The following is a 26885-nucleotide window of genomic DNA, read 5'->3' on the forward strand; positions in this document are numbered from 1 at the left end:
CCCCCCCCCCCTCCCTTCTCCCAGGCTCCCTTTCCCCTGGCCAGGTTACCATGCCAACCAGCATCGGACAGCCCCCCCCCCCCCCTTCCTCTCTCTCCCCAGTGTCTACTCTTAGAAAAAGGGCCATTTCTAGTAGCCAGGAATAGAACATGGACCTGCCATTGATTTTCACAGGCGTATGATGATGATTACACAATCACGCCCTGAATGTCGCAATGCAGGACCAAAAAAAGAGATACAAATACACAGTGTTTCTAGTGTCTAACTGGTGGTGTTAGTGATGAGGAAAACAGAATTAGCCAAATGGAGGAGTCAGGAGAATAATAATAACACATCATTATGGCAGAATGGCTACTTCACTGTGGGGCTATTCATCTGTGATCAAAGAAAGAAAGCAGTGAGACCATCTCAGAGGTTCAATGCGATGTGAGAGGTGATGAAAAGGCATTACGTTTTTTTTTTTCAAAGAGGCATCATTGGAGCCACATTAATTGTTTAATTGTTTAACAAAAAGGACTGAAACATCAAGCTCCATTTTGGAAGCCATACAAACATGTGGGGAAAAGAAAATGATTGATGATGATGAAGAGGTACCAGATATTGCTATTTAAACTCTGAGTCCTTTTTCTTTGGGTTTGGATTTAGTATGATTTTCTCTAGAGGTCGCTATATTCTTGATTAACTGATCGGCCATTGTAACTATCAGCACAATTTTTAATCTATTTATTATAAATAAAACGGTTGCTGCTGCTAACTGTTAAACCTCTTACCTAGAGTGAATCTGTGGATTTCTCTTAGAGTCTGTATCTGAACTGGGCCACAGGGCGCCCAGGCTCAATGGGGCCACGAGGGCCAGACAAGAGAAGTCGAGCTGAAATGCATACAGCTCCCTGCCCTGGAGGCACACTGTAAGTGGGCGCTGGAGAAGAGATGCAGTGGTTGGATGGGGGGTGGGAGTGGCGCAGGGTAGGGGGGGTGGGTGTGGATGTGGGGGCTGTGTGGCGATAGCACAAAGATGACTGGTTCACTGGCCGCCTGCAATGTACTGTAATAATTCCCTTAGCTGCACAATTTGCTTGGACATGGAGCCTGATACCAAATGTATGTCTGCAGACTGGGCGGGCTTCTGTGCAAAGGTGGGAGGGAGGGGGGCTTGGATGCAGATGAGTAAATAAGATGAAAGAAATAGAAATCAGAAGAAGAGGGGACTTCCTTATGGTTGTCTGAAGGACGCTGTGCTTGGGAGACTGCTCAGTGACCACAAGACCATTTACCACTTCTGTTCAGTGAAGCCTCATTAAGTGCTCTGCCCTCATCACTGTGTCTGCCGACATTATGATGTCTAATAGGCTTGATTGGTCTTAATTGGCCCTGATAAACATTGAGTGGCTGTTGACTGACTGATAGCATCCGCTGTGGATTGGTAATGAATTGACTGAATTGCATCTGTTTTGGAGGTAGGGATGCTTGACTTGAAATTGCTCAAAAATAATTTGTTTTAGCCTCCACCTGCAAACAGTGTCATGACAGAATGAAAAAACTGATTACTACTCCTATAAAGAGAAATAAACATAAACACAAGTGCTTCTATGCACACTTACACACGCAGACCTGCACAACTTAGTCCTGGTACAGTGAGTGCAAGCAATTTCTACTGGCTGTTAATACAGTGGCGGCGTTCACACAGGATGATGCATGGTGTATTATGACGAGACATTAGCCTATGTAAAGACACTCATAACAATGAAAGTGCCAAGCTAGGACATCACAATAGCTGCAATTCATTTCCCAGGGAGTCCACCACAATGGCCTGGTAGAGGGGGATCTATCTAAACCACTGCATTAGCGGCCCAGCCCATTATTCTTTTGTAATGGCTGCACTGTGCTGCACTGTATCTGTGCCTTTACATTATGTCTTTGCATTAACACGTGCAGTGCTTTGTGTGAAAATGTCTTCCTTTGTGTGAGCTTATGAGCCTGTTTGCTCACCTGTGTCACACATATTGACCTGACAGCATCTTTACCATGCATGTGTCCATCCCACACATCTCAGAGTTTCTGATTGGACCTATTGATTTTCCACAGTTTGTTTACTGATACATCAAGCCACACTTGGATAGCCAATAATACACAGCGAAGATCATACTATCCATCACGTGGGTACTTCAGCATGTGTCAGCTTGTGTGCCTCCCTAATTGGCTCCTAAGCCTCTTAAGTAGCTGCCACTGCTCAAGTGGTGTAGGCTGGCCTGGATAAACATAAAAACAGAACAGAGTGTACAGAACATCACAGTGTCCGACATTACAGAGCATTACAGCCTCAGACGTTATAGTGGACTGCACTGGCTCATGTGCCTATTAAGCACATGGAAAGGCTTTAAGGGTTAATGAGTTTGGTGGAGCGCACACACACACACACACACACACACAACATGAGGTGTGCCTCCTCAGGCGCCCAGGGAGATATGGGTTACTACAGAGAGCAAAGAGACACAAATCAAGACAGCACAACTATCATAACAGCCTGACACACAAAAGCCATAATAAGACAAATATCTATAATCCGTTTTATAAAAAACCCCACATCATGTGTTTGTTTTTTTTAGGACCATATGTCTTCAAGGTCTGGCTTCATATAGAAGTCTGTCCTTCATAAATTCAATTAAATAAGTACATAAATTCTGTGAGGGCGGCACAGTGGTGCAGTGGTTAGCACTGTCGCCTCACAGCAAGAAGGTCGTGGGTTTGAACCCGGCCTTTCTGTGTGGAGTTTGGATGTTCTCCCCGTATCTGCGTGGGTTCTCTCCGGGTGCTCTGGATTCCTCCCACCATCCAAAGACATGCAGACTAGGTTAATTGGTGACCCTAAATTGTCCTTAGGTGTGAGTGTGAGTGGTTGTTTGTCTGTGTGTGGCCCTGTGATGGATTGGCGGCCTGTCCAGGGTGTACCCCGCCTTTCGCCCAATGTCAGCTGGGATTGGCTCCAGCCCCCCGCGACCCTGTACGCAGGATAAGCGGTTGACGATGGATGGATCAATTCTGTGAGATTTTTTTGCAGTTGCCTCCACTTAGTGACCACACCTATAGGTGGAGAGTTTATTGGACTGCAAAAACTTTGTCTTTGCCAAATACTGTATGCCCTGATATGTAAACAGCTTAAATGGGGTTTGTTTTGTCTGAAGTCCAAACCCCAAAGATGTTCAGTTTCCAGTGATATAAAACATAGAAAATCCCATTTAGTTTTTTCTATTGGATGCAATCAGTGACAAATTACATTAACTCTTACTGTAACAAAGTTGCTTTTTATATACTTTTTTTGTATTTTAATTAAGTATAATTTTATATTTTACTTTTAATCAAGCACTTTTATCACAAGTATTGTACATCCGTTTCAGAATAAAAGTCAGACTTCTGCGTTCACTTGTAGCTTTCGTGAAGTGTGTCTTTCTGCTGTTTTGACAATAATCTTGGGCACACTTGTGAACCTTATTTCGCTCTTGTTTTTTAAAATGTCGTGGAGAGTGAGAGAGGCTGAGTGAAGTGTATAGGAATCAATCCACACTATATTACTGTTTTTATGTAAATAAATGGAAGAAATGCAATTAAGAAGCTTGCTTAAAGAGTGAAAACTTATTTTCCCAGACAATGCAAGTCTTCAGAACAACTGTAGAACAAAGACAATGTATCACTGGTAGCATCCTACAGTGGATACCTGCGTATTACAAAAAAATGTATACCTTCGAAAATATTTAATTGTAAATCACAATTGAATGACATAGGGGACTGCACTGAGAGTGTGTCTGTGCATGTATGTTTGTCTGTGAGGGAGCATGATAGGCTGGAGTCAGACAGGAGGGGTCATGAAGGAGTGGTAGCCTATTTGGCTGTGGCTGGCAGACAGTGAGACGCTCAGCAGGGAGTCCTCTGCTCTGGCTTGATAAGAGCCACAGGCGCATAAGCCTCATCTAGCAGTGGTTGATCAAAATGAGCACCCAGCCACACACACACACACACACACAAAATCACAGAACTGTGCATTTTTGTGGAATTCAGATTTACAGTAATTGTGACATGTTTTTTTGTGCCACAGAAGATGTATGTAGTCAAATCCCTGCTCTTTGAATCTCTCTCTCGATGAATTAAATCATGTGTTACACTCTAATGGTTTATTTAGTGCTCTTTCAGTCTGAAGAGGGCAGTATTCCTATTGAAAAATATTCATGTTACTACAAAACATTTAATAGTAAGCAGACATTGAAATGTCTGAGAATTGCATGAATTTAAAGCATTTAATGATGAACTACAGTAAAGTTCCCAGCAGTTAGTATCACAGTTTCACATTCAAATTATCAATAAAACCTCGTTCAATTACTGCACTTTGAAAAGCTCATGGTGAATACTGTCCAGTATCATGCAAAGGAGATTTTTCAGCCTCTCTGAAGTATTTTGGTTTTTATAAGAGTGCTGAGGGAAACCTGATCAAAGAACATCACTTAGTGAATACAGAGTAACTTCACTTTTAGCTCAATGCAAGAGGTCATGGTTTGTCTGTTAAACGTGCTAAGCTTGTACACTGAAGTTCTCGATGTTCTACTCTTGCAACTACACAACACGTTGCCCACATTTGCCCATTGCACATGATAACTACTATCACTATCTTCTTAAGACTCATTTGTATTTATGTGAGTTGTGCATGGGGTCATTGCATATACTTTATAACTTCTTAACATCTTTACTGTTATATTTCATATGGTTTCCAAATGTTTACATATTGGCAAACAAAAAGTGCTGCTAATTTTATTTGTGGTTTTCAATATAAAACTTGGTGAAATGATTTAAGTACTTCTTGAACTTGATAATACTGATAACAATGATATTTTTGGTCACTATAATCATGATATGAAATTTTCATACTGTTTCATCTCTAGTTTGTAAAGGACTTATCTCTAAAGTCATTTGTTGGTCATGGTCATGATCTCTAGTTGGACTAAACTTGAAAAAAGCAAATCCATAGCTGTGTTGTATGTATGTGTGAGCATGATGGGCTCCGATCCTTTGATAGTGTCAGAGGTAATCACAATGTGGCAGCTCAACAAATATAACATTGGTCAGGCATGAAAGGAAAGACATAGATATACATATTGTAAGCAAGGGGTTTATCGCACATAGAAAATATATATATCTTGCAAACATAAAGGTAAGATGAACTATCCGGGCTGGAACAGAGAAAACATGCAGTATAGGCAGGGGGGACTAAAGAAAAGAGGGAAGAAGACAGACATGGGTGGGGGGGGGCACACATAGATAACCCATCCCTCTTCCAAACCCCTTTTCCTCCATCCCTCAGCCCTCTTTTCCACATGGCAGCTCCTGCCTGCATGCAGAATTCAGGGCTTAATGGAGGGGAGCTAAGTCCTTGGCCACACAGCGGATAAATGCTCTCCAAGTGATGTGGTGGCGGTGGCTGTGTGCGTTGCTTTCGTGGGATTCATTCAGGCAGAAAGCACAGAGCAAGCACCATGACGGCATCTGGCTGGTGGCCTGACTGTCACAGACAAAGCCGACTGAAGTTCAACTCACTTAACCTTTGTGCTTTAATGTTAACTTTTTTTTTTACTTGAATGTTACCAGCAGCACTGAGCAGGAACACTACATATGTGATCCTAAACAGAGATAATCCAAAACAGACATCAGCACCTTAGATTCAAGTTTTAAATCCCTATTCTTAAGTTTTGGGTGGTGTTTTCCGATCAGACTTACTTTTGACATTGAGATACATGGACTTGCTGACATCAGCTCCAACGTCGTTGCTGACTCTACACAGGTAGAAGCCACTGTCTTCTTCCAACACATGCTTGATGAACAGAGAGCCATTGACCAGCACCTCGATCCGAAAGCCTGAGTTGAGGGCGATGGGTTTGAACTGAGGGACCCCGGCGCCTGTCAGAGAAGACAGAATGGGAGTGTATCAGGGTAAGACCAAATTACAGAAAAACACACACTTGCTTTTTTGCATGCACCAATAACGAGCTGGGACTGTTACTGAATGTAACACTGTGGCGGCGGAACACAGACTGGGAGTCGTCGCAAAGTAAACGGCGACATGCACAGTACAAGTGTAGGCAGATAAGTGTTATTTGCACGGTACAGACTATTTTAATAAAAATACCAAGTCAAACACCCGGTCAGTAGCATAGTGTTTCTGCTTTGCATGATGTGTAAGACCCAATCAGAGAGCCGTGCGTGAGCGTCTGCGTCATCATTTCTAAAGTTCTCTCCGTTTCAGGTCTTCGTTTTCGCCGTTGTAGTCTGAACGGGAGTTGCAAACGTAGCAAAAGATCTCAGTTTTAATTCGAAAACGTAGTAGTGTGGATGGGGCCCAAGAGTCTACAGCCATGTTTGTGGCTCTGTGAGGCCGTAATTAGGCACAGTATTACTTTGAACTAAATGCTGACGTCAACATGCTAATATGCTGATGTTTAACAGGTATTATGTTGTTCATTATCTTATTGAGCCTGAGTGAGTGAGCAATTTAGCATGCTAACATTTGCTATTTAGCACTAAAGACACCAGCTGAGGCGGATGGGAATGTCACTAGTTTTGCAGGTAGTTGGTCATAAAGTATTTTGACCTGTTGATGGTGCTAGATGAAAAGTCAGAGGATCAGCAAAGTTATTACAATTCATCCTATGGAGAACATGAATGTGTGTACCAAACTGAATGTCAATCCATTCAACAGTTGTTGAGATATTTTACTCAAAACCACAAATGTAAACCTCATGGTAGTGGTGGTTGACCGACTGGTCACCTGGCCAAACGACATTGCCATCCCTAGAGCCATGAAGCTAGAGTAGCTAAAAAATGTAGGAGAAAAAAAAGTTTGTATTTCTGTAGCAATTTCAAATTGAAAAAACATTGTTTTTGCAAATTTTGTGATTTCAGTTCATTAATAGTCTTTGTAAACAAATGCTTTAAAGGCTGCATGCATATATATGCCCTAAGGAGCTGCCAGCTAAACTAAAAATATTTGTCAGGGTTAAATGTTTTACCTCTTAATAATAAAATGTAAAATAAAATGTAATTTTGTGAAACATTTTATGATTAAAAACAAATCAACCTTGACAGCATTTAATTGAATACCAGAAACCTGCAATAATCTAATCTTTGTGTCAACAGTAAAAGCATTTAAGCCTCGGTCATGTATCATAATAAGTAAAAAATGTCATCAATGACAAGAAGTAAAGCAATAGATATTTATGTCACTTCTGATCTTTTTTTTTAATTCAAGAAACACTGTTACTGTGTTGAGCCAGAATGCGATAATACAAGTTTAATAGTTACATAATCTTTCACAGAGAAAAAACTCTTCCTTGAACCTCTGCAGTTTCTAATCTCACAGTGCTTGTTTGGACTTGAAGTGGGTGTTATTATGCATTCAACCTCAAGGCTGTGGACATTATGGTTGTTGTGTTGGCATTCGTAAAAAAGATCATCTACCGCAGAGAATACGCTTGCCGTAGGACAAAATATCTTAACATACAATTCAGCATGATCGTCAAAAAAGACGAGCAAGTTATCCAGTCCACCACCAGACGTGGAAGGGGCAGTTGTGTCTTACTACAGTACGTAATATGTGTGTGTTTGTGTAACTGGCATACATGAACATGCATATTAACGTGTGCACCATGCTGTGCGTTTACCTTTAGAGTACTCCCACTGGATGGTAGGAACAGGATAGCCTTCAGCTGAGCAGTTTAGTATAACTGCCTTTCCATAGATGCCATCCTGGTCCTTAGGTTGCACCACAAATTTGGGGGGAACTGCAAGTCAAGCAGCCATTTGATTACGCTTATTCATCTCGAAATCAAATATACAGTATGATCACTAACAGTTCTCTTTGAAAGAAATCTATCAAGAAATCTACCAATCTTTCGATCTGAGGAGTTTACATATTGATTCATAGTATTTTTCATTGTATTCAGGGAGAAAGATCAAGTCAAAATCAAGGACCAATATTACCTTTAAGATAATAGTTGGGTGAACAACTTATTATATTTGGCTTTTCCTCTCTTTTATTATATACCTTTTTTGTGCATGTAATAGGTTTGCATAGTGAAAAAGCCCAAAGTCCAGCCCAAAGGGAGTTCCCATCTCCCACATTAAACTCTGCTCTGATCTGCCTGAAAACAGCTCGTTTGTAGTCCAGCCTTTTCTTCCGCTTTCTGGTGACATCACAAGAAAATACGCTTCATAATGCGGCTAGTCAGACACGCCCTCAAAAACACCGGTGAAAAAACAGCTGAGCTGCAGCACACAGTGACAAGACGTCCGCCTGCTGCCTTTCCTCTCCCTTCCAAACACCAGCTACCCTCCAGGCAGACAGTGGACATAAAGTTGTTACTGTGATGTAGAGACAGAGCTCAGTTAAAACTTTATGGATGAAAGATACTTTTGTTACAGATTAATAACTCACCACTCTGAAACTCTTGCTCCAGTCTATGTTGCCAAGCTGGTAAGGGGAACATGTACAGGTGAACCGCGTTTACTGTCTTTTCTGGACCCGCCCTTCTCTGCTTCTGATTAGCTAGTAGTCCTTAACTAGGAACTGCGCATGTGCAACTCCCAACAAAGATTTTATACAAGTAAGATGTATCACTCCATAGCTAAAACGGAGCGTTCAATGCACAGGGTGAAAAGAGGAGCTGCAGCAATGTGCAGTATGACAAAAAATATGGTGTTTTTTTTTAAAACTGAAATCATGTAAATCTGTTCTGGTACAAACCCTCAATAAAATTTTGAACCTGAAAATGAGCATAATATGACCACTTTAAAGATGTGATACTGACACTCACCAAAACTGTACCTGTTATCAGCAGTTTTGTCCCTAGCAGGTTTTAGACAGACCATGCCCCTGCCCTTTTCTTTTTTTCCTCATCACTACCACCCCGCTTCTCTGACCACTTTCCCCCATCCTCACCTCGGACGATGAGCTGGCTCTGGTGCTCCACGGCTGCAGCCTGGTTGCGTGCGATGCAAGTGTAGTTGCCGTTGTGCATCAGCGTGAGGTTGGAGATGCGCAGGGAGCTGGTAAAGTCTATGTTGTCTATGGTGACACCCAGGCTGGCCGGGATTGGCCGACCGTCCTTCTGCCAGGTGATGAAGACAGGTTGGTCGCCGGACATGACCACGCAGGGGATGAAGACTCGCTGGCCGATGGAAAACCGAGGGAACTCAAATGGGTGGATGGTAGGTGGGACTGTGGAAGAGACATGCAAATTAATTTTACCCTGTAGTTTGCAGGCATATAATTTAGAGTCAACAACAGAAAATGTTCCTCAAAATCAATCAGCATTCTAGGGCATATTAAACAGGTTTTTATATGTCATGGCTGAGCTACTTTATAAAGCACTCCCATAGCAAGTCATTAGTCACAATTCTCTCTTTATCACCTTGCTCCCAATATTAAACCTGTTTATGCTGTGATTTTGCAGGAATGATATTTTATTACCTCTCCCCATGTAGAGCGGCTGAATTCTCTCTCAAACAACATGCATATAACATTCTCTCTCACTCTCTTTTGCTCTCTGGGGAGACTGTAGCCATCGTGAGAACCAGATGCTTTGGAAAATTAATGATTTAAAATAACATTGGAATAAGCGGCACTTCAGCGCTTATTTAATTCACAACAAAATAGGCATAATAGGCTCCTGGGGATTCCCTCTCGGCAGCAGTGGAATGCAAAGCAGCCGAGAGGCAAATTAGCCGAGGCGGAATAGCGGTATAGCTTTGTCTACACTGTGTGATTTCCCCCTCGCACACTTGTTAGCACGTCAAGAACCGCCAGAGGGGAGGGGGGTTGCCCAATCCGACATTTCAAATTATGCAGCGTCATCGAAGAAAGAGAGACATCTGAGGTTATCATCATCTGGCTCAGCTCAGCGCTGCTGCATATTCAGATGAGCCCCAGATAAGCTGGGCGGGATGATGGAGATGATGCTTTGCTATCAGTGATGTGAGTGTGTTCTCTTACAGGTTGAGATATACAAATATCCCATATCTGTGTTTTCTGCGACAAGGAAAGGTAGATACTGAAGTGATGCTTTAATGTATCTTTTAAATGTAATGTACAGCATGCACGCCAGATGGAAAGACACAAGGTCAGCGTGTAGTACCCATGAATTTACTCAACATAAACTGGGGTATGATACATTGTATATGAACATCTGAAATAAATGGCCTTAGCTGGCTACATGACATTTCACACTGATAATTCACATTGATAATAAAGCTACAGCAACTAAATCTTAAGCTATTTTTCTAAACATAAAGTCCAGGCTTACTATCCAGCGTTGAGTCATGAACTGTAACTGAAGACAGATACGAAAGAAGTTCATACCTTTCACGGTAACATAGACACTCTGGTGTGTGGAGAGCTGAGGCTGTACCAGCACGTTACACGTGTATTCTCCTTCATCCACATCCTTCTGCACATCAAACAGCTTCAGGGTGCCGTTGTTCTCGAAGGCCCGCTGGCGGTGGTTGTACGGCAGCAAATTGGAGTCCTTGTACCACTTGATGGAGTAGTATGGGTAGCCGATGACACGGCAGTGGATGTACATGTCCCGCCCAGCGATGGCAGTGAGGTTTTTCATTGGTCTGATGCTGGCAGGCCCTTAAAGGACACATTGGAGAGACAACTCTCTTAAAATGATTTTGAGGCGGGGGGGTGGTATAAAAGATAGCTGTGCTGTGTTGTGTGTGTATACAAGACACCACAAAGTTTACATGCCTTGATTCATTCTGATACTAACAATGTCAAAACATTAAAGATTTATTTTAGTATTTTGGACTGCCTGATAAAGATTTCCTTCTAGTCCCTGAAAAGAAACCTCAAAAAAAGGAAATTAGTCTCAGAATCATCACCAGTGGATCTATTCTTTTCTGTTATCTTCATATCTAAAGGGGCTTTTTGCCTTGTCAGAACCAGGGACTCGTGTACCCTATGTGAGCCTGTAGCGAATATTACCTTGCACCTCTTCGGTGGTGACTGTGATTGCCTTTGACAAGCATTAGAGTGGAATGTTCCCTTTCTCCACTCATGAAGCTATTATCAAAACCATTACTCATGTTTCCAGCTTTCGCACACACTTGTGAAAAACTAACAGAATAACCAATAGGCTTCCATAGCTCAGTGTCTATCAGGGAACTGGACTAATAGGCTTCTCTTTAAAGCACTACAGAAGACAGTTTAACTAGGCTCTGTAGTGTACTTTGAGCACAAGCATATCCTGGGTTGCTACTCTCTTTAGCACGATTAAGGAGCCAACGATGTGAGAAACAGTCATTACACTTTCTCCGCAATGACACCTGTGGAGATTTATCTTCATTGCTTGGCTGCATTTGGCATTCATGGACCCTCGCTTAAGGGCTAGAGGATCGCCCTATTTAGCCTTACAACATGCAAGAATGAACACAATCAAATTAAACCAATCAGTGTACAGAAACCCTTCCCTCTGTGCAGAACAGAAATACTAATAGCCGTGCACCAAGCACAGAAAGCTCTAGCGCCCCAGCATTACAGTTACATGACAACAGCAATCCAGCCAACCATGTCCCTGTAGAGCGCAGATAACACTACAGTTATATACTGGAGCGAATGGTAAATCATTCTAATGGCATCCCAATTTAAAGCAATCAGCATGTGTGTGGTAGGAAGCGGGGCATTAGAAAAGTTAATGCTAACACCAGTGACTGATGATAGGAGGAGCTATTGAAGGCTGTAGAAGGATCTGTCCTATTTAGAGCAAGAACAAACACACAGAAGCTACAATATCACGCTTTTGAAAAATGAAAACGTCTCGACAAACTTAACCAGGCATTCCTTCAACATCTGCACATCCAGGCACTTTAAACGAAGCCAATTAAAAACATATGAAAACAGAATAAATCAAGACATGTTGATGTGTATATGTGATGGTGTGTTGGAAGAGTTGATCTGACAAGCACCTCTTACGTTTATTCGCGCCTGGTAGGAAACTGTCCCGGCCGAGTTGTTGCAGATGCAGCGGTACACCCCTCCGTCAGGCACCTGGGTCTGGCTGATGTTGAGGTGGCTGACCACGTGGCCCTCGGCGTTGGTGTAGTGGGAGATGCGGTGGCGGCTGTCCCGTATCACGGGCTCGTCATCCAGAGTCCACGTTACCCGGGGCTCCGGCGTGCCTTTCACCGTGCACGACAGCGACACAAACTCATTGATGTTGTAGACCTTCTCGCTGAATGAAGCCAGAATCTTGGGGGTGCCATCTGGGTAGTGGAAAGAGATACACATGGCAATACATATTATTCCACACTAATTATTGGCATAATAGACCATTAGAAAAACATGCCCAAAGATTTTTTAAAGGAGAATCGAGACTGATTTGCCTTGTCATTGTAATACATTACTGTCTGCTGTATATAAAAAGCAGAATTAGAGTGTAAAGCAGTACAGCTCCTTTCTCTGACTCCACAACAGTACTGATTATCTCTTTATTATTCTCTTTGGATTGGTGTGGTCATGGGAGGCAGACACTTCAGCAACCCAGCTCGTGTAACAGTTTGCATAAAGCTAAGCTGTACTGCAGCACTCAATTCCACATACACAGTCTAGAACAAGAACACACAGACACACAGTTTGGATTCACATGTGCATACACAAATAAGTGTACACACAGATTATACATGCCTATTCAGATACTTATCCACATCAAGTACTGTATGATAACCGCTCAAACCCACACATCTCCAGTAGGACCACTGTGAATTCTGACCTTCCAGTATGACTTGAACAAAGTCCTGGGCAGACATCTTGCCATGTCTGGCGAAGCACTGATAGGCTCCTCCATCGCTCTTGGCCATACCAGCCATGACCAGGTTCTCCCTGTTTTGGCCTGTCATGCGAACACTGTTACTGGGGTAGATGAGCTCTCCGTTGCGGTACCAGGACAACTGGTACTCCTCGGAGCCAGTTACGCTGCAGGACAGTGAAACCTGGCTTCCCACGCTGCCCTTCACCTTTCTTGGGCTGACAACGACCTTCAGGGGCTCTGCAGGTTATAGAGAGAAGAGTACAGTGGCTTCTTTTAACATATGAAATATTTGGTCTTATATGTCTGTTGTAGTGTTACCAAGGTGTCATTATTTTGCCGGTGAAAGAATAAAAATGCTAAATACAGTAGCGCCTTACAAATCTGAAACAGCATCTTTAGATTCATAGGTTGTCCCAGTTTCAAGGCATTATACAATTGATAAAATCCAACCCCAATGACTTACCACGGGCCCATGGGCACTGACCTTTTACCAACAGCCTGCCAACAACTTCAGCATTGCCATAGCCATTCCACACCTCACACACAAATGTCCCTGTGTCGCTCGGCTGGGCTCTCTCTATCAGCAGGCCTGTCACACTCTGTCTGAAGCGTGTGTCGGGCTCCAGCGGCCGGTTGTCCTTTAGCCAGCGGTATTTGGGTGCGGGGTGACCAGAGGCCTTGCAGGGCAACTCCACTCGATGAGACGCCATCACCTCACGACGCTCGAAGCTGTCCAAGATGTGGGGCGCTGAGTTGGTGGGGTCTGTAGGGGGGGGGGTGTCATACAGTAAGTACAAAAGTAAAGTTTGCTTTACTTTTGTTGTTTGATCACTTCTAAATAATATCCAGTCTTGATGCATATCATGTAACGCATGGAATTTAAATAGGGATGACTGTGTGGCGTTGAATGTTTTTATTTACCACATAATACTGGTTTCTGGCTAAAGGTTATTATGTCTTAAGCATTTATTGTGTGTGTCTAACATTTCATGGTTATCATGGTGGTAAATAACGGGGTACACACTCTGAGTTTCAATGTGGCTCATGGATATGGTACTCCCAGAACCTATGGAGAGCTAAAAGTCCATTTAAAACTGTTGATTATCTCGTTATTTTGATCAAAATATTTCATTTAACTGGGGACATCACACAAAATACCTTACACTTAGGGCTGAACGATATGGTCAAAAATGTTATCACGATAATTATCGCAATAAGTATCAAATTGTTATTTCTTTCGAATTTAAAGGCTGAATTTTGCTCCTGAGTGAAAACTGAAGAAACCTGATGGTTAACTGTGGTTAAAACTCTTCTTTCTGGTCAACACTTGAAGCCAAACAGTGGATCACTTCACAAGTCTGAGGTAGAACATTCAAAACAATAATGATAAAATCTTTGTCAACATATTTTCAGTAGTAAAATGAAGTAAAATAATTTTTCAGTCCTTTTTCCTCATCAAAAGTAAACATCTTAATAAAAATATTAAATCCTTATCCGCAGGAGGAAGTCGGAGCACCCGGAGAGAACATGCAAACTCCACGCAGAAAAGCCAGGGCAACCAGGGTTTGAACCCACAAACTTCTTGCTGTGAGATCACAGTGCTAACCACCAGACCACTGCACCGCCTCTAAACTAACCTTTATGTTTTAAATCTGTGTAGTGCTCATATTTAATGGTTTAAGGAAAAGCAGAGCATTTTCTGTCTTGAAGCACTCCCACCAAACTGTGTTGGCCCAGATCTAATGACCTTTATCACATGTCACCCCCTCTTTAATTCAAGTGTTTCATCCTGTCACTCTCTATTCTATTCAAATTATTGGAGATCTTTTTTTACAAGTACAAATTTACTTCCATATGTTCCTCTGTCATTTTGCATACACTATTTTTGAAACCAACCAAACTGAACAGTCAAACTAAACCTAACTAAATGAAACACACATGCACAATAAGACAACCAGGTTTCATGTACAGTATATTATTGTATTTAAATTGCTTTTTAATGTACGGTGTCCTTGTTTATGGTTCACATTAGTGTGTTTACTTGTGTCATTCATAGTCAAGTACAAATATAACAACTTCATAGATAACCTCGTACTGGTTTCAGATTTCGCAAAAAGAGGATTTTGGAATTCCTCCTACCTGAGACAATGAGTCGGGCACTATTGCTCTGTCGGGTCTCTCCTGTGTACCGATGGCGTGTCATACACCTGTAATTGTACAGCCCGTCCTCCATTTGCACATCCAGGATATACAGGGCTCCCGTGGATGTGATGAGAAACCGTGACACTGGAAATGAAAAAATAAATAAAACATTACGTCACTGTACAATGATGTATGGTGCAATTTGAAACTGTTATAATGCAGGTATCAAACCAAAGTGCCATTTTTAGAATAACAGCTCTCATGGACATTCCTGTGGGCCAATCAGCACCAAATATGTCACCTTTATGTGACCTGTAAGTACTTTACGTTGCCGCTGGACAATTACAACAATGTACAACATTCTGGAAAAGCTACGCATCTATGGCCTACAGACTTCACATCACTTTTATACAACAGAATAATCACTATACATGTTCCGAAGGACAAAGTAAGTGAACATAATGCCTTCCACTGATGAAGACAGACCACTCTGGACCAAACAGTTACACCTGGTTGGATTCCCTCAATCAGTGTTAATTGTCTGAAGTGCCATGTCTGACTCATGAAAGGAAAAAAAAAAAGGATCAACTGTTCAACAATTAGCATTTTATGACAAATAACATTCAATAGTCACGCAGCATGAGAAGAAAGCATACTGTATGTGTTCACTCCTGTGCGCTGGAATCACTAGCTTACACATTCTAAAAGAAGAAAATACAGAAAATCCAATTTTGAAGTCTCTTAGCAAATATTTGCAAGTCAAGTGAGCTCCGCAGCTCTGTGATTGTAGTCACCAAACATCTGCTGCAGCCCATTTAGCTCAGCACAGCTCTGAGGCGCTGTGACAAGGCTGTGTGTTGTGTAGCAGTGTAACACAGCTCGTTATCATGTAGCTCATCGCTCTCTTCTCTCGCTCTCTCTCTTGGGGGAAACTCTCTGTCTCTCGCTCTCTCCCTCTCTTTCAGTTCTCTTTCTTTCTCCGCTCCAGACTAAAGCGCAGGGAGCCAGGGATCACAGAGCGCTTTGATAAGGCATGGCTGTGCAGGTCGGATGCGCTAATATCATGCTAATGTTATGCTAATTTGTGTGAACACATGGAAGTGGAGAGAGGTAGTCAGTGTTTATGAGGAGTGATGTGTGCTGTAGCCGGTGGCTGCCGGGATATTTCATGGCACCGATGATAGAGAAGCCTATCAAATGGGCCCGCTGTACGATGGGGGATTCTGGCAATATTAGTAGAGATCATAATGCAGACTTTATGGGGTGTTGAATTATTCTCATTTAGTCCTGTCATGACAGTTTAACAAAGATTAAGACTACTGGTACAGGTGTTTGCAGTGCATGCTAAAATAATGAAGAGAGGTGTTCAGTGCAAGCCATGATCATTGTGTTAAAGGTGTTATATATGGAACAATCAATAATTAATTACTGCAAATATCACCAAACTTACATTTGGTCGCTACTGGTCTCTACATTGATATTCTGAATGTCACAAGAACTCTGATCTGCCTCTTTAGGGAGGAAAAACTATTTCAGCACATAATGAGCTAAATCTTTTGTATGATTTGGAAAATAAATAAACAGCCAGTGGATAGAGTGAATGACAGACAAAAAAAAGACTTCCAACATGTTTACAGATTACAACAGTAGTGCAATAAGAAAGGGATAAATGAGAGGACAGAGAGAATGGGGGGAGAGAACAGGGAAGAGGGAGGAATACACAGAGGAGGGTGGTGAGGATGCTATTGTGAGCAAGTGATGACCTACTTAGAAATGAGAGACCATGGATTTGATATCCTGAAGGGGTTTTTCAGCTTGTGGTCGAGATGCTCTAGCATGTGACAGACAACCTGTGGTAAAATTAGGGTGACAGGAGAGGTAGTACGCACCTATATGTGTGTCTGTAGTCCTTAATGGCATAACCAAATAGAAAAGCCTGGGAATGTTGTCAGATTTGAATTCTGCTGGTTGCAGATGCAGTACATTTTCAAGGAAGGAAACAATTCAGAGAAAGCAGATATCAAAGGGACACGGGAGAGCAGCTGTCTCTCCTGTCTCTCCTGTCTTTCCTTTCTCCCTTTTCCATCTTCTTCCCCCTTCTTTCCTTCTGAAAATTGTCCGACGTCAAAAGATGACAATGCAGGCTTATGAATGAGAGGAGCTTTCATTAGAACAGACTGCCTGTCACTGTGACAAAAGGCCAGGGCTGGGAGAGGGGGGGTTTAAATGCACATTAAAACAGACACACAAATACACACACACACACACGTTTACATGCATGCGTGTGTGTGCTTGTCTCTTGTCTACCAGTAAATCAAACTGACTCTGGATTATTTGTGAATTTCTCCCTGAGTAGAATGGGGTTCATTTAGCAGATCACATGTAGGCCTATATTTGATATTGGAAACATTGGAATATTCACTATTATAACAGAGTAATATGCTTTAAAGGACAAGTTTGACATTTTAAGAAACAGACTTATTTGCTTTCTTGCCAAGAGTTAGATGACTAGATTTATACCTAATCATGACAAAGTGGTATCAATCTTCTCACCTAACGCACAGCAAGAAAGTAAATATGCTTGTTTCCCAAAAGGTCAAACTTGCTAATTAAAACTGGGGTCTGAAGTCTCCCTTTGGCCATATATGCTGATTTGATGCAGTGTATGCTCAACCCCCAGAAGCAGTCCACTGTACAAATAATGTACATCATTTTCAAGTGTTTGAATCCAAACCACTACTACTACCTCTGATATCAAGGATGTCTGTACAGCATCTAGGGAGACTGCTGCTCACTGTAGAGCCTGACAAACCCAGACAGTTTAGTGAAGTCAGTTATGTTTAGATTGTTTTTATCTAAAATGTAAGGTGTTTTCACAGTGATAGGACTAAGAATAAGTAATAAGTTAGACTGATATTTGTAGATTCTACACCTTACAGTTTGCCAGCACAGCCATTAAAACATCTACAGAATGTGCATATTAGACCACTGCAATGAGAGGAGAAGGTGGTAGTGGTTGTAATTTATTACATTCTTGGTTAGATTCCATTTCTTTCTTCCCAGAACCAGCTCATGCTCACTACCAACAAACACAATTGATTGTCTCACACAGTGCTGCAGGCGTACAGTACTGTATTGTATGCGCATGTCCTTGTAAACTGAGGGCATTTCTGTGTGCGCTCGTACCGCTGCAGTTATCTCAAATCCCACTGGCTTGTGTGTGTCTGCATATTAAAGCCTTTGTGCGTCCGAAGCGTGTGTGCATACAAGTGAGTGGGAATGTGTTTATGCAGCTTACAGCTGCATGGAGGAATGGTCAATAATAACGATCAAAGGCGCTCCACTAAGCTTTTCCCTGCTCTTCTCTGCTCCACCTACTGCATACTAACACCGCCCGAGAGACAGCCTTCACTGTTCTTGCAGCGTGTGTGTTAACATGCTAGACATATGAGCATGCATTTTTGTCGACACCTGGGTGTATTAGTGTATATTTCTGAAACTATGGCTTCACTTCACCACAGGTGGCTTGCTGGACTATCAGTCGTCTCCTCTTCCCTCCCTCCTTGGCCTGCCCAGCTGCTTTGGCATCAACAGTGTCACAAACACAAGTCTCTTTCTGTGGATCCACGCTTCAATTAATCCCCATATAAGCTGAGCCTGCAAGTAGACTCTTTGTTCAATCAAACTGGGAGTCTTTGCAGTTTGTTACTGAAACCTAAATTGCTTGAGGGACATAATAGAAACAGTGAGAAAAGGCTGAATTTCCATATTACAATGCTATTGTTACACTTCTCACCAAGGACAGTTTGAACTGGTGTGGATATTTCATCACTGGACACACAGGTTAATGTGTGACAAGGACAGTGACACATGATGACATAGCCGAGCACTTTGACCTACACTTGCTGCGCGACCATCTGCCCTAAAACATGGGCTTTAGCTGAAAGAGTTACCTCGGTTGCCTGAGTCAATTCAGTATTCTATAATTGAGACATGAGTGGAGGAAAGATGAGATGGGAGGAGGGATAGAAGAGACAGAGAGCAAGCATGAGGGAGAGAGAGAGAAACAATAAAGGATCAAGAGGGAAAGAGCACCTCTGGGATACAACCACTCTGTGTCATCTAAAATGACTTACAAATTAGCTTACAGCTATGCGCTCTCAGAGAAGGAGAAAAAAAAGACAAAACTTTCATATGCTAATTCAGATCATGGCTAGGTAGAGCAATTATCAAAGAAAAACCGTCAGCCCTGTCTGTCTGACAGATCTCAACAGGAGCCCAGTACCTCTGTCTCTGTTTTTTACGCTGCCTGTCTATCATCCTCAAATCAAATATGCTGTTGCAAAAGCAGGTAGTGTACATTCCACAATGTAAAGATAAAAAGAGAACATACATAAGCCAAACACTGACTCGAGTATAACTGTCTTTGCAGCTCTATCCGCTGCAAATTACTTTAACAATAGAAAATGCTGATAAACCGTGCTTAGATATACGTATAGATTCCACATCCACAGCTCCTTTTGTTAACTAAGAAAAACAGCGAGACTGATTATTTTCTATTATGACCTTGACCACTTCAACCTGCAGTCCTCTGACTCTGAAGAACTTTGACTGGTACGGCCTATCAACACCAACAGTCTGGACACCACTAACAGGAAACCCATGGAGTCAGCTAAACAATGCAGATAAAAACTGCTTCCTCATCACTCTGCTGTGCAGTGTCCCCACTGTGCAACTGTCTTGGAGTGTATTAGTGAGTGGAGCATGGTCTCTGGAGACAGCCTGGGCCTACTGTGTCACCGTAACCTTGGCCACTCAAAGTCATAGAGCCTGACCAAAAAAATAACAAAGAAGAAGATAATCCATGCTGCTTGTAAATCTTCTTGAGGTGGTAAATAAATAAAAAAAACAGCGTGGGTTGGGTGATTGGGTGTATGATCTTGAGGTTTTCACTTCAAATATGTTACTTTTGAAAACGTGTCTTACCACGGTCTTTTAACTTGAACCCAACAACTGACCAAATGAGTGCTGGAGGACTTCAATTAAGCAATAAAGAAAATGACTTCATGTTTAGTAAAATTAAAATGTTTTTTTAATAATCTGAAATTGCAGAAATAACACTGCCATATGCAATGCCACATTGTTTCCCACTGTGAAAATGTCACACAGACTGGTGCCAGAATTGCCTGTGTAGTCTGTGAGTAATAATGAGTGTATGATGAGCCCAGGAGGGCCTGTGTCATAATTAGGCCTGGTCACAGTTATTGGCACAGTGACTCCAGTTTGATCAGGCTGGGATAAGCATCTCTATGGAGAGGGGGATCCCACCAATTTAGAGCCCCTCTAATAAAAATCATTTGTCATTCTTACAGGAGGCACACTGACAGCTGCTGGGGTTGCCATGGCAACACACTGGCCACCATTCGCTTAGCAAGCAATATTCCCAGTACTGTAAATGGTGGAGAGGTGGAAACACACACGCATACACAGGAATACTGGCCAGTCAAATGTTTCAGTGCTTAGACACGTACACTTGAAATATATAAAGAGATTTTTGTGCCAAATCTTGATCTTAATCACTGTGTGTCTGCACAGTTATCAATACGCAGAAATAATTATACAATATTATTATAGGAATTTCACAGATTGTCCTTCTTATTCTTCAAATATGTTTGCAATCAATGTTCATTATAGTCACATTTTGATTTTCTATGATATAATTTTAGTTATTTGTATAAGCCTATCCATCATGGTAGAGTGATTCCTCTCCTGTTCTTCTTCCTGAGGAAGGTGAGGTGAGGTGTTTTTCCTTATCCAAATCAACGGTCTAAGGCTAGGGAGTGTATGCTGTTCAAATTGTAGCCCTTCAGGGCAAATTTGTTATTTGTTGTTTGGGGCTAATAAATAAAATAGTTAAACCCAAATAAACCTTAACTGAATATCCTATTTGTATATGCCTGCAGAGGCATGTTCATGTTTAAGATTATCTTGGTTCACTTCCTGAATGTTTGTAGCTCCCATCAAAGGAAACACTGTACACTTTCAACTACTTTCTCAGTGTGCTTTAACACACTGTGTTGCCTAGCATTAACAACAAATTTAAAAATACATTTCAAATATCGCAACACATATACTTAAAGCTAGTGAAGGTAATTTATTTCAGAAGCATTGTTTGTTATATTTATTGAAATACTCTTTATGCTCTAAAAAAATCCAGTATCTGTGGCTGTCACAGGTCTGTAACAAGCAGCGTGAAATGTGTTTTGGGGGAGTGACAATTGAGGGAGGCCTGAAGGGAGGGGGTGGGATATTTTCTGTTGGACACTAAAAGATGTTTCCTTCCCTAGCTTTAAAAGCATCCTTAATGGCCGTGCGCGTGAAAAATTAGCTGATTAATCTGTGAGTCGTAGTAAATACTTACAAATAAAATACTACAGACATTTGAAGATCAAGTTGGGCTTTAGGAAATTGTGTTTTTCCTCCACTATTTGACATTTTATTGGTCAAACAATTAATCCAATTAATCAAGGTATAAATGAACCAATGATTAAAATAATGATTACTTAATATTGAAGTTTGATATATTTTAAGAATTTTTAATAAAGTGACTTTGCACATTTATAAAAATTACAAAATGTAGTCACACAGACGTCCAAGAGATGAGCTAAACCAGACTACACTAAACCTACTGTAAACACACTGTACCTGAAAACTGCACACACAGACATAATAAGCCACGCATGAATTTGTTTGACTCTGGAAAAAGAATGAACCTCTCTCTCCCTTCCAAAAAAGGTTTGAAGTACATTGGGCCCCCCTAAGTACACAAATAGAGGAACAGAGAAACACACACAAAACAAGCACCTGCCCTAATTTTTATTCACACCTGGGCTACAAACTTGAAGCAGCCTATATGTGTCTAGACCCCATGTGCTCGCTACACAGTTGAGTCAGAGTAGAAGGCTGGACTTTTTTATTGCCGCTCCTAATCAGCGGCAGCATCCCTCTGCTCATTAACTAGACACACGCTAGCCTGAGGCTAACGGCCTCATATGTCAACCACAGATAAAGATGTCATCTTCTGCTTGACTGAATAAACCGCTATTAAAACTAGATGCAAATGGACGTTGAACGATATTCAAATCAGGAGGCAATAGGGAAGCTTAAACCCTGAGGCGCTTGGCTTCAACGTTGCCCCATATTCCTCTCTCGTGTTAATAGGAAGAGAGATTTTAGAAACTGTCTGTCTTCACAGTGATGTCCTACAAGACATCTGAGATTGCTATGAAACAATACAAGAAGGAGATAAAAAATCAGTAATGATACGTAGTATATAGTTCAGATGGCAAGGTTCACCTATATAAGGTTTAGGGTTTAACATTAAAGCGCACAACCTTAAACAGTATCAGATCTTGTTCTTTTCATGTAAAAATAATTTAGTTTATAACTCCATTTTGGACATATCAGGGACACCTGCCACGACAGTGCAATATGAGAGCCACCCTGTGACTGTGTATTACCTGATTTAGCATTCCAGTATTCTAACATTGTCAAGCTAATGACGGGCAGATGATGAAAAAAAAGGATTGAAATTGATGCAGGAGAACCAACAATATTGTTCCTTGTGAAAACCTCCTGCCTACATTATCCACAATGCAACTTGACTGTGTGAGATTCAGATGTGTTACGCTAGTAGCAGCTAATGTAGTCTTGAGCCACTGACTTCAAGTCTAGATGGAGGAGCAGCTAGAGAGGTCTGGTAATCTAACTTCTTTCCAACTGCATACCCCTAGATTTTTTTTTTTTTCCCATTTTCTAACTTGTAGTCTTTAGCCCAAACCCAAGCTGACTCAAGTGACATCACAACCAGATTTTACACAACTCCATCTGGAGCCACAAAAGGCTTTGTCCAGTTTATTCCACCATGCAGTAGTACTTCCCTAAGACCTGTAAACACACTCGATGTGTAAACTGAGTGGAGTTGTCAGCAGCTTTGTCCATTATAAAGGACTGCTTCTATGTTCTGTGGGCACAACTGGCTGTGTAGGCAGACCAATGAAACTCTATCTCATCAAACACAAACAGAATCGAGCAATGGACGGTGGAAGAATGGAGATTATTTGTACAGGACTTAATTGGCAGACAGTGACATACTATGACAGGATGTCTCTATTCTCCTCCAGACTCTTTCTAGGCAGCTGTGTGAGCACTTTCTTCTACCAGACAAATGTTTGCTGAAGTCAAAGCTGAGGAGGGAAATCTCTGCCATAACAGCTATCAAATCTGAGCCTGTGTGTTTCTATTTCTATCTGCAGTGTGTGTATGGCTGCAAGTGCAGCGTAATTAGAAAATACTGGAGTCGAGCTATTAAACCCCTGTTGGTTGTGTGTTTACAATGCTATCATTGGCCTCTCTCTGGCCAACACTAAATGAGCCAGTGTTAAGTCTCAGCTGTATAATCATGAATATTCATCTATCTGTCTGTGAGAACCTCTGTTTGTGTGTGTGCTGCCCTGGCAGGCATTAAGGAAGCTATTATGATCTAGTCAATCACAATCCGTCACTTTGTCTGGTCAAGCTGACAACAATTCTACTTATCGCCAAACCCAAACAAAGCAGGCTTTGTTTTGGGGGCAAAAAAAGAGCCGAGCCTGTTTCCAGTCCTGCAGCTTTTCACTTCAAAGAGCGACGCGGCCTGCCGGTGCCAGGGTTCCAATCTTTTCTCATTATTTTGTTTGTTTACACACATATACTTCATGTTCCCCCTTTCACTCATGCTTAATGAAAGGACTGAAGGAAAAAAACTTTGTTCCACCTGGACAAGAGCAGTATCGATAACATTGTCGTGACACACACTCAGCAATTATGTTTATGCACATACAAGGGCCATTTTCAATACAAAGTAATGTGGTTTTCATGCAAATGTTCACATATTAACGTGGTTGTTAATTACATTTCCCAAGAGAGAACAACCCTTCAAGCCCTAACTAAACTGTGATAACCTGAGTGTAAAAGAGTTACTCCCATAGTGCCATTCCCTTGAGACTTCATGGCATCACATTTCCGCTTATGGAAAAGGACTTAAATACAGTGTTCATTGGTGTTTCATGGTAATTTGTGGTGGCAAGTGGAGCAGGCGATGCCACTCTGTGAGTAAAGCAGAGGGGGCAAGAGGAGGATTAGATAATCAAACAGTGTGCCACTTTAAATAATCTCTGGCTCCTCTGGGGGAGGTGAGACTTAAAGCCGGAGCCCTTCTGATTTAATTGTCTGATTTCCCCATCATTACGGTTGAGGGCCTCAGTAATTCAGGCTTATTAAATATTCAGGAGTCACACTGAGGAGGGGAGTGAAGGCGGAAGCGGCGGGAGAAAGATGAAGGTAGAGAGGAGTGTGAGGAAGTCCTGGCAAGATGAGGCATACATGTACTGCTTGACAAAGATTCAGACAGAGATAGATTCCCGATCCCCACCGTGAAAAAAAACCTTTTTTTCATTTCTTAAGAAAGTCTGTGCAGAGAACAGTTTTGCAGGTGATGATTAACATCCTCACACCATAAGTGTACGTCCAGGTATAGACAAGACATGTCCCTACCAAAGTCTCAAGTGATTGAGTAATTTTAACTCTCTGTGCGTAAGCTGTAAAAACGCAGGCTCCTTTTATTAAGCTCGAAAAAGTGAGATATGGGACATATCGAGGCACACCGCCTCGATGACCTTGCAACCCTCAGGCAGAACTGCACGCTGTCGACTAGATGCAGCACTGGGAGTATGTTTGTAGCATGAATGAACAATGATAAATCAGAGGCGGTTGGTGTTTATAGTTTATGTATTTCAGACGTTCCGAAATTAAAAATAATATCTTTGTTGAATGTAATCAGCACTATTGTATTAGCTTCAGGAAAGTGTCGAGTTGTGTGGCCATATCAACATACTGAAAAGAAAGACTCACAGCATTTGCAGTACTGCATAAAGTAGAGTGAAACTCTATCATGTAAATTTTAAATATTAATGTAAGTCTTAAAAATGTAAATATTTTTTAATCTTAAACAATCTACATAACACGTCAAGTCCTGTCTTTGGAAAGTTTTAGAAGCTAATGCAAATAGCATAAAGCAACCATTTTGTAGAATCAAACTCATGTAGTCATGAAAGAAAATGCACTTACACGATTGTGCGACCAAGATAAAATGTCCCTACCAAATTAGCAGTAGAAAAGATGATTAAATCTGTGTTCTTGGATGTCTACAATCTACAAGCTTTTTGTCATTTTCAAGTGATACGCCATTTATTTTTAGATCACTGAGAATAAATTTGTTCATATAAAATTGAGAACTATTTTAGTCTAATAGCTGATGATGGAAACTAATAGTTCTGAAACAACTATTTTCATTTCTAATCTCCAGATTGCAGATGAACCAGATTCTACTGGGCCTCCTTATAGACATGTTGAGTGGAGCTGTCCATGGTGCTGAAGTACGCCGCTGAGCTACACACAAAAAAGTAAAACTAAGATGGGAAGCTGGAACTGACCAGTATATGCAATTGGCTTAGTTAAAGTTGCACCTTAATAAAAAATAAATCAATGAGAATCAGGGCTGTGCTTAAGCTTAATAAATGAGATGATACATCACAAGAGGCTATCCTTTAATAAATCCAATCCAATACAAAGATAGCGATACAGGCTGTTAAAATTAAACATTAAAAGTCGTTTAGAGACAATTTCATTCACAAATCTTATGGGATCGTAATGGACCAAATGGTTATTTCTCTTACTAATGGAAGTAGTGAAAAAATCAAAAAAGGAATCCTGATGTGTTACAACCATTCTGACATGCTGTGAGAACGTCTATAAATGAAAGACTGTAAAACACATTATAGTGATTATGTAGAAGGAAGTGAAGAGAGTGCTGCTCTCTAATGAGTCACCCTGTCTGATTATGGCCCGGAGCAACAGCCTCCATCCACAACATTACAGAAACTACATCTTGACATGACATTTGCTCCAGTATTCAGTTCGTAAAACCATATTTTTCATAAAATGAGAGTCAGAGTCTGACAATCGAGCAAGATCATTTTACTAATCTCTAATGCTCATCATTGCAGTGCATTATTTCAAACTACTTTGTCATTTATTAAAATAAAAACACACAAAACGAAATAAAATATATTGGAAACAAGTGAAATTATCTATAACATAGTGTATTATTATTGATGCATTAAATTGTAGCATTATAAATTATAATGTCGCTGGCTGAGGTGGAGCTAATTTGAACAATTTTATAAACACTGCAAACCCATGGTCCACTCCATCTCTCTCACTCCCCTGTTAGTTTTGTTGCGGGAGAAGTTACTTACAACATACAACATACTCCAACATTCAGGTCTCACCAGCCACAATATCTAATGCAGAGATTTAATCTATAGTAATGCATTACATTTAATTAGCAGATCATATATCTCAAAAACTGATTTGACACATACACAGTTCTACTAAGTGACTCAAGGTTGTGGAGGACATAATATACTTTAAGCAGTCAGCGTGCACCAGGAGATACATACTGTTTAACATCATCTAGAGGACATGATTAAAGGTTTTTACCCAATCAACTTACAATTTATCAACAGTCTTGCCTGGTGTTTGTATCTTGGTCACATGATTTGGTTTAGTTTACCAGTTATTGTTTAGTCAGCCTGATCAAAAATCACCATGGCCGCCAGAGGTGCAGGACATGCTGACCATGACATAAGTAATTATATATTACATATATTTATTTTCAATAAAAAAAATATATATAAATTAATGAAAGTATATATGAATATTGTCTTAATATGCTGATGAAGAAAATATGGTGTAATTGTGTCTGTGGAGTTTTTCAGATACGTTGCCAGATTA

General features: G+C 41.2%; 1 protein-coding gene across 4 annotated transcripts in view; it reads right to left on the bottom strand.

Annotated features, from left to right (window-relative positions):
- Nucleotides 1-26885, bottom strand: part of dscama (Down syndrome cell adhesion molecule a) — a 116480-nt gene that overhangs the window by 23144 nt on the left and 66451 nt on the right. The window contains exons 1-9 of one of the 4 annotated variants that reach the window (XM_046040546.1): nt 15647-15763; nt 14988-15134; nt 13333-13611; nt 12810-13085; nt 12007-12303; nt 10397-10672; nt 8978-9256; nt 7701-7820; nt 5761-5940 (exon numbers count right to left, since the gene is read on the bottom strand). In XM_046040546.1, coding sequence (XP_045896502.1) covers nt 5761-5940; nt 7701-7820; nt 8978-9256; nt 10397-10672; nt 12007-12303; nt 12810-13085; nt 13333-13611; nt 14988-15134; nt 15647 — 1855 coding nt within the window. In that variant the 5' untranslated portion in view covers nt 15648-15763. Of the gene's footprint in view, nt 1-5760; nt 5941-7700; nt 7821-8977; nt 9257-10396; nt 10673-12006; nt 12304-12809; nt 13086-13332; nt 13612-14987; nt 15402-15646; nt 15764-26885 lie in introns of those variants that run through there. The other 3 variants (XM_046040545.1, XM_046040547.1, XM_046040548.1) reach the window with 3 other exon arrangements.

The sequence above is a fragment of the Micropterus dolomieu genome, linkage group LG23, assembly GCF_021292245.1.
Source record: "Micropterus dolomieu isolate WLL.071019.BEF.003 ecotype Adirondacks linkage group LG23, ASM2129224v1, whole genome shotgun sequence".
Classification (NCBI taxonomy): domain Eukaryota; kingdom Metazoa; phylum Chordata; class Actinopteri; order Centrarchiformes; family Centrarchidae; genus Micropterus; species Micropterus dolomieu.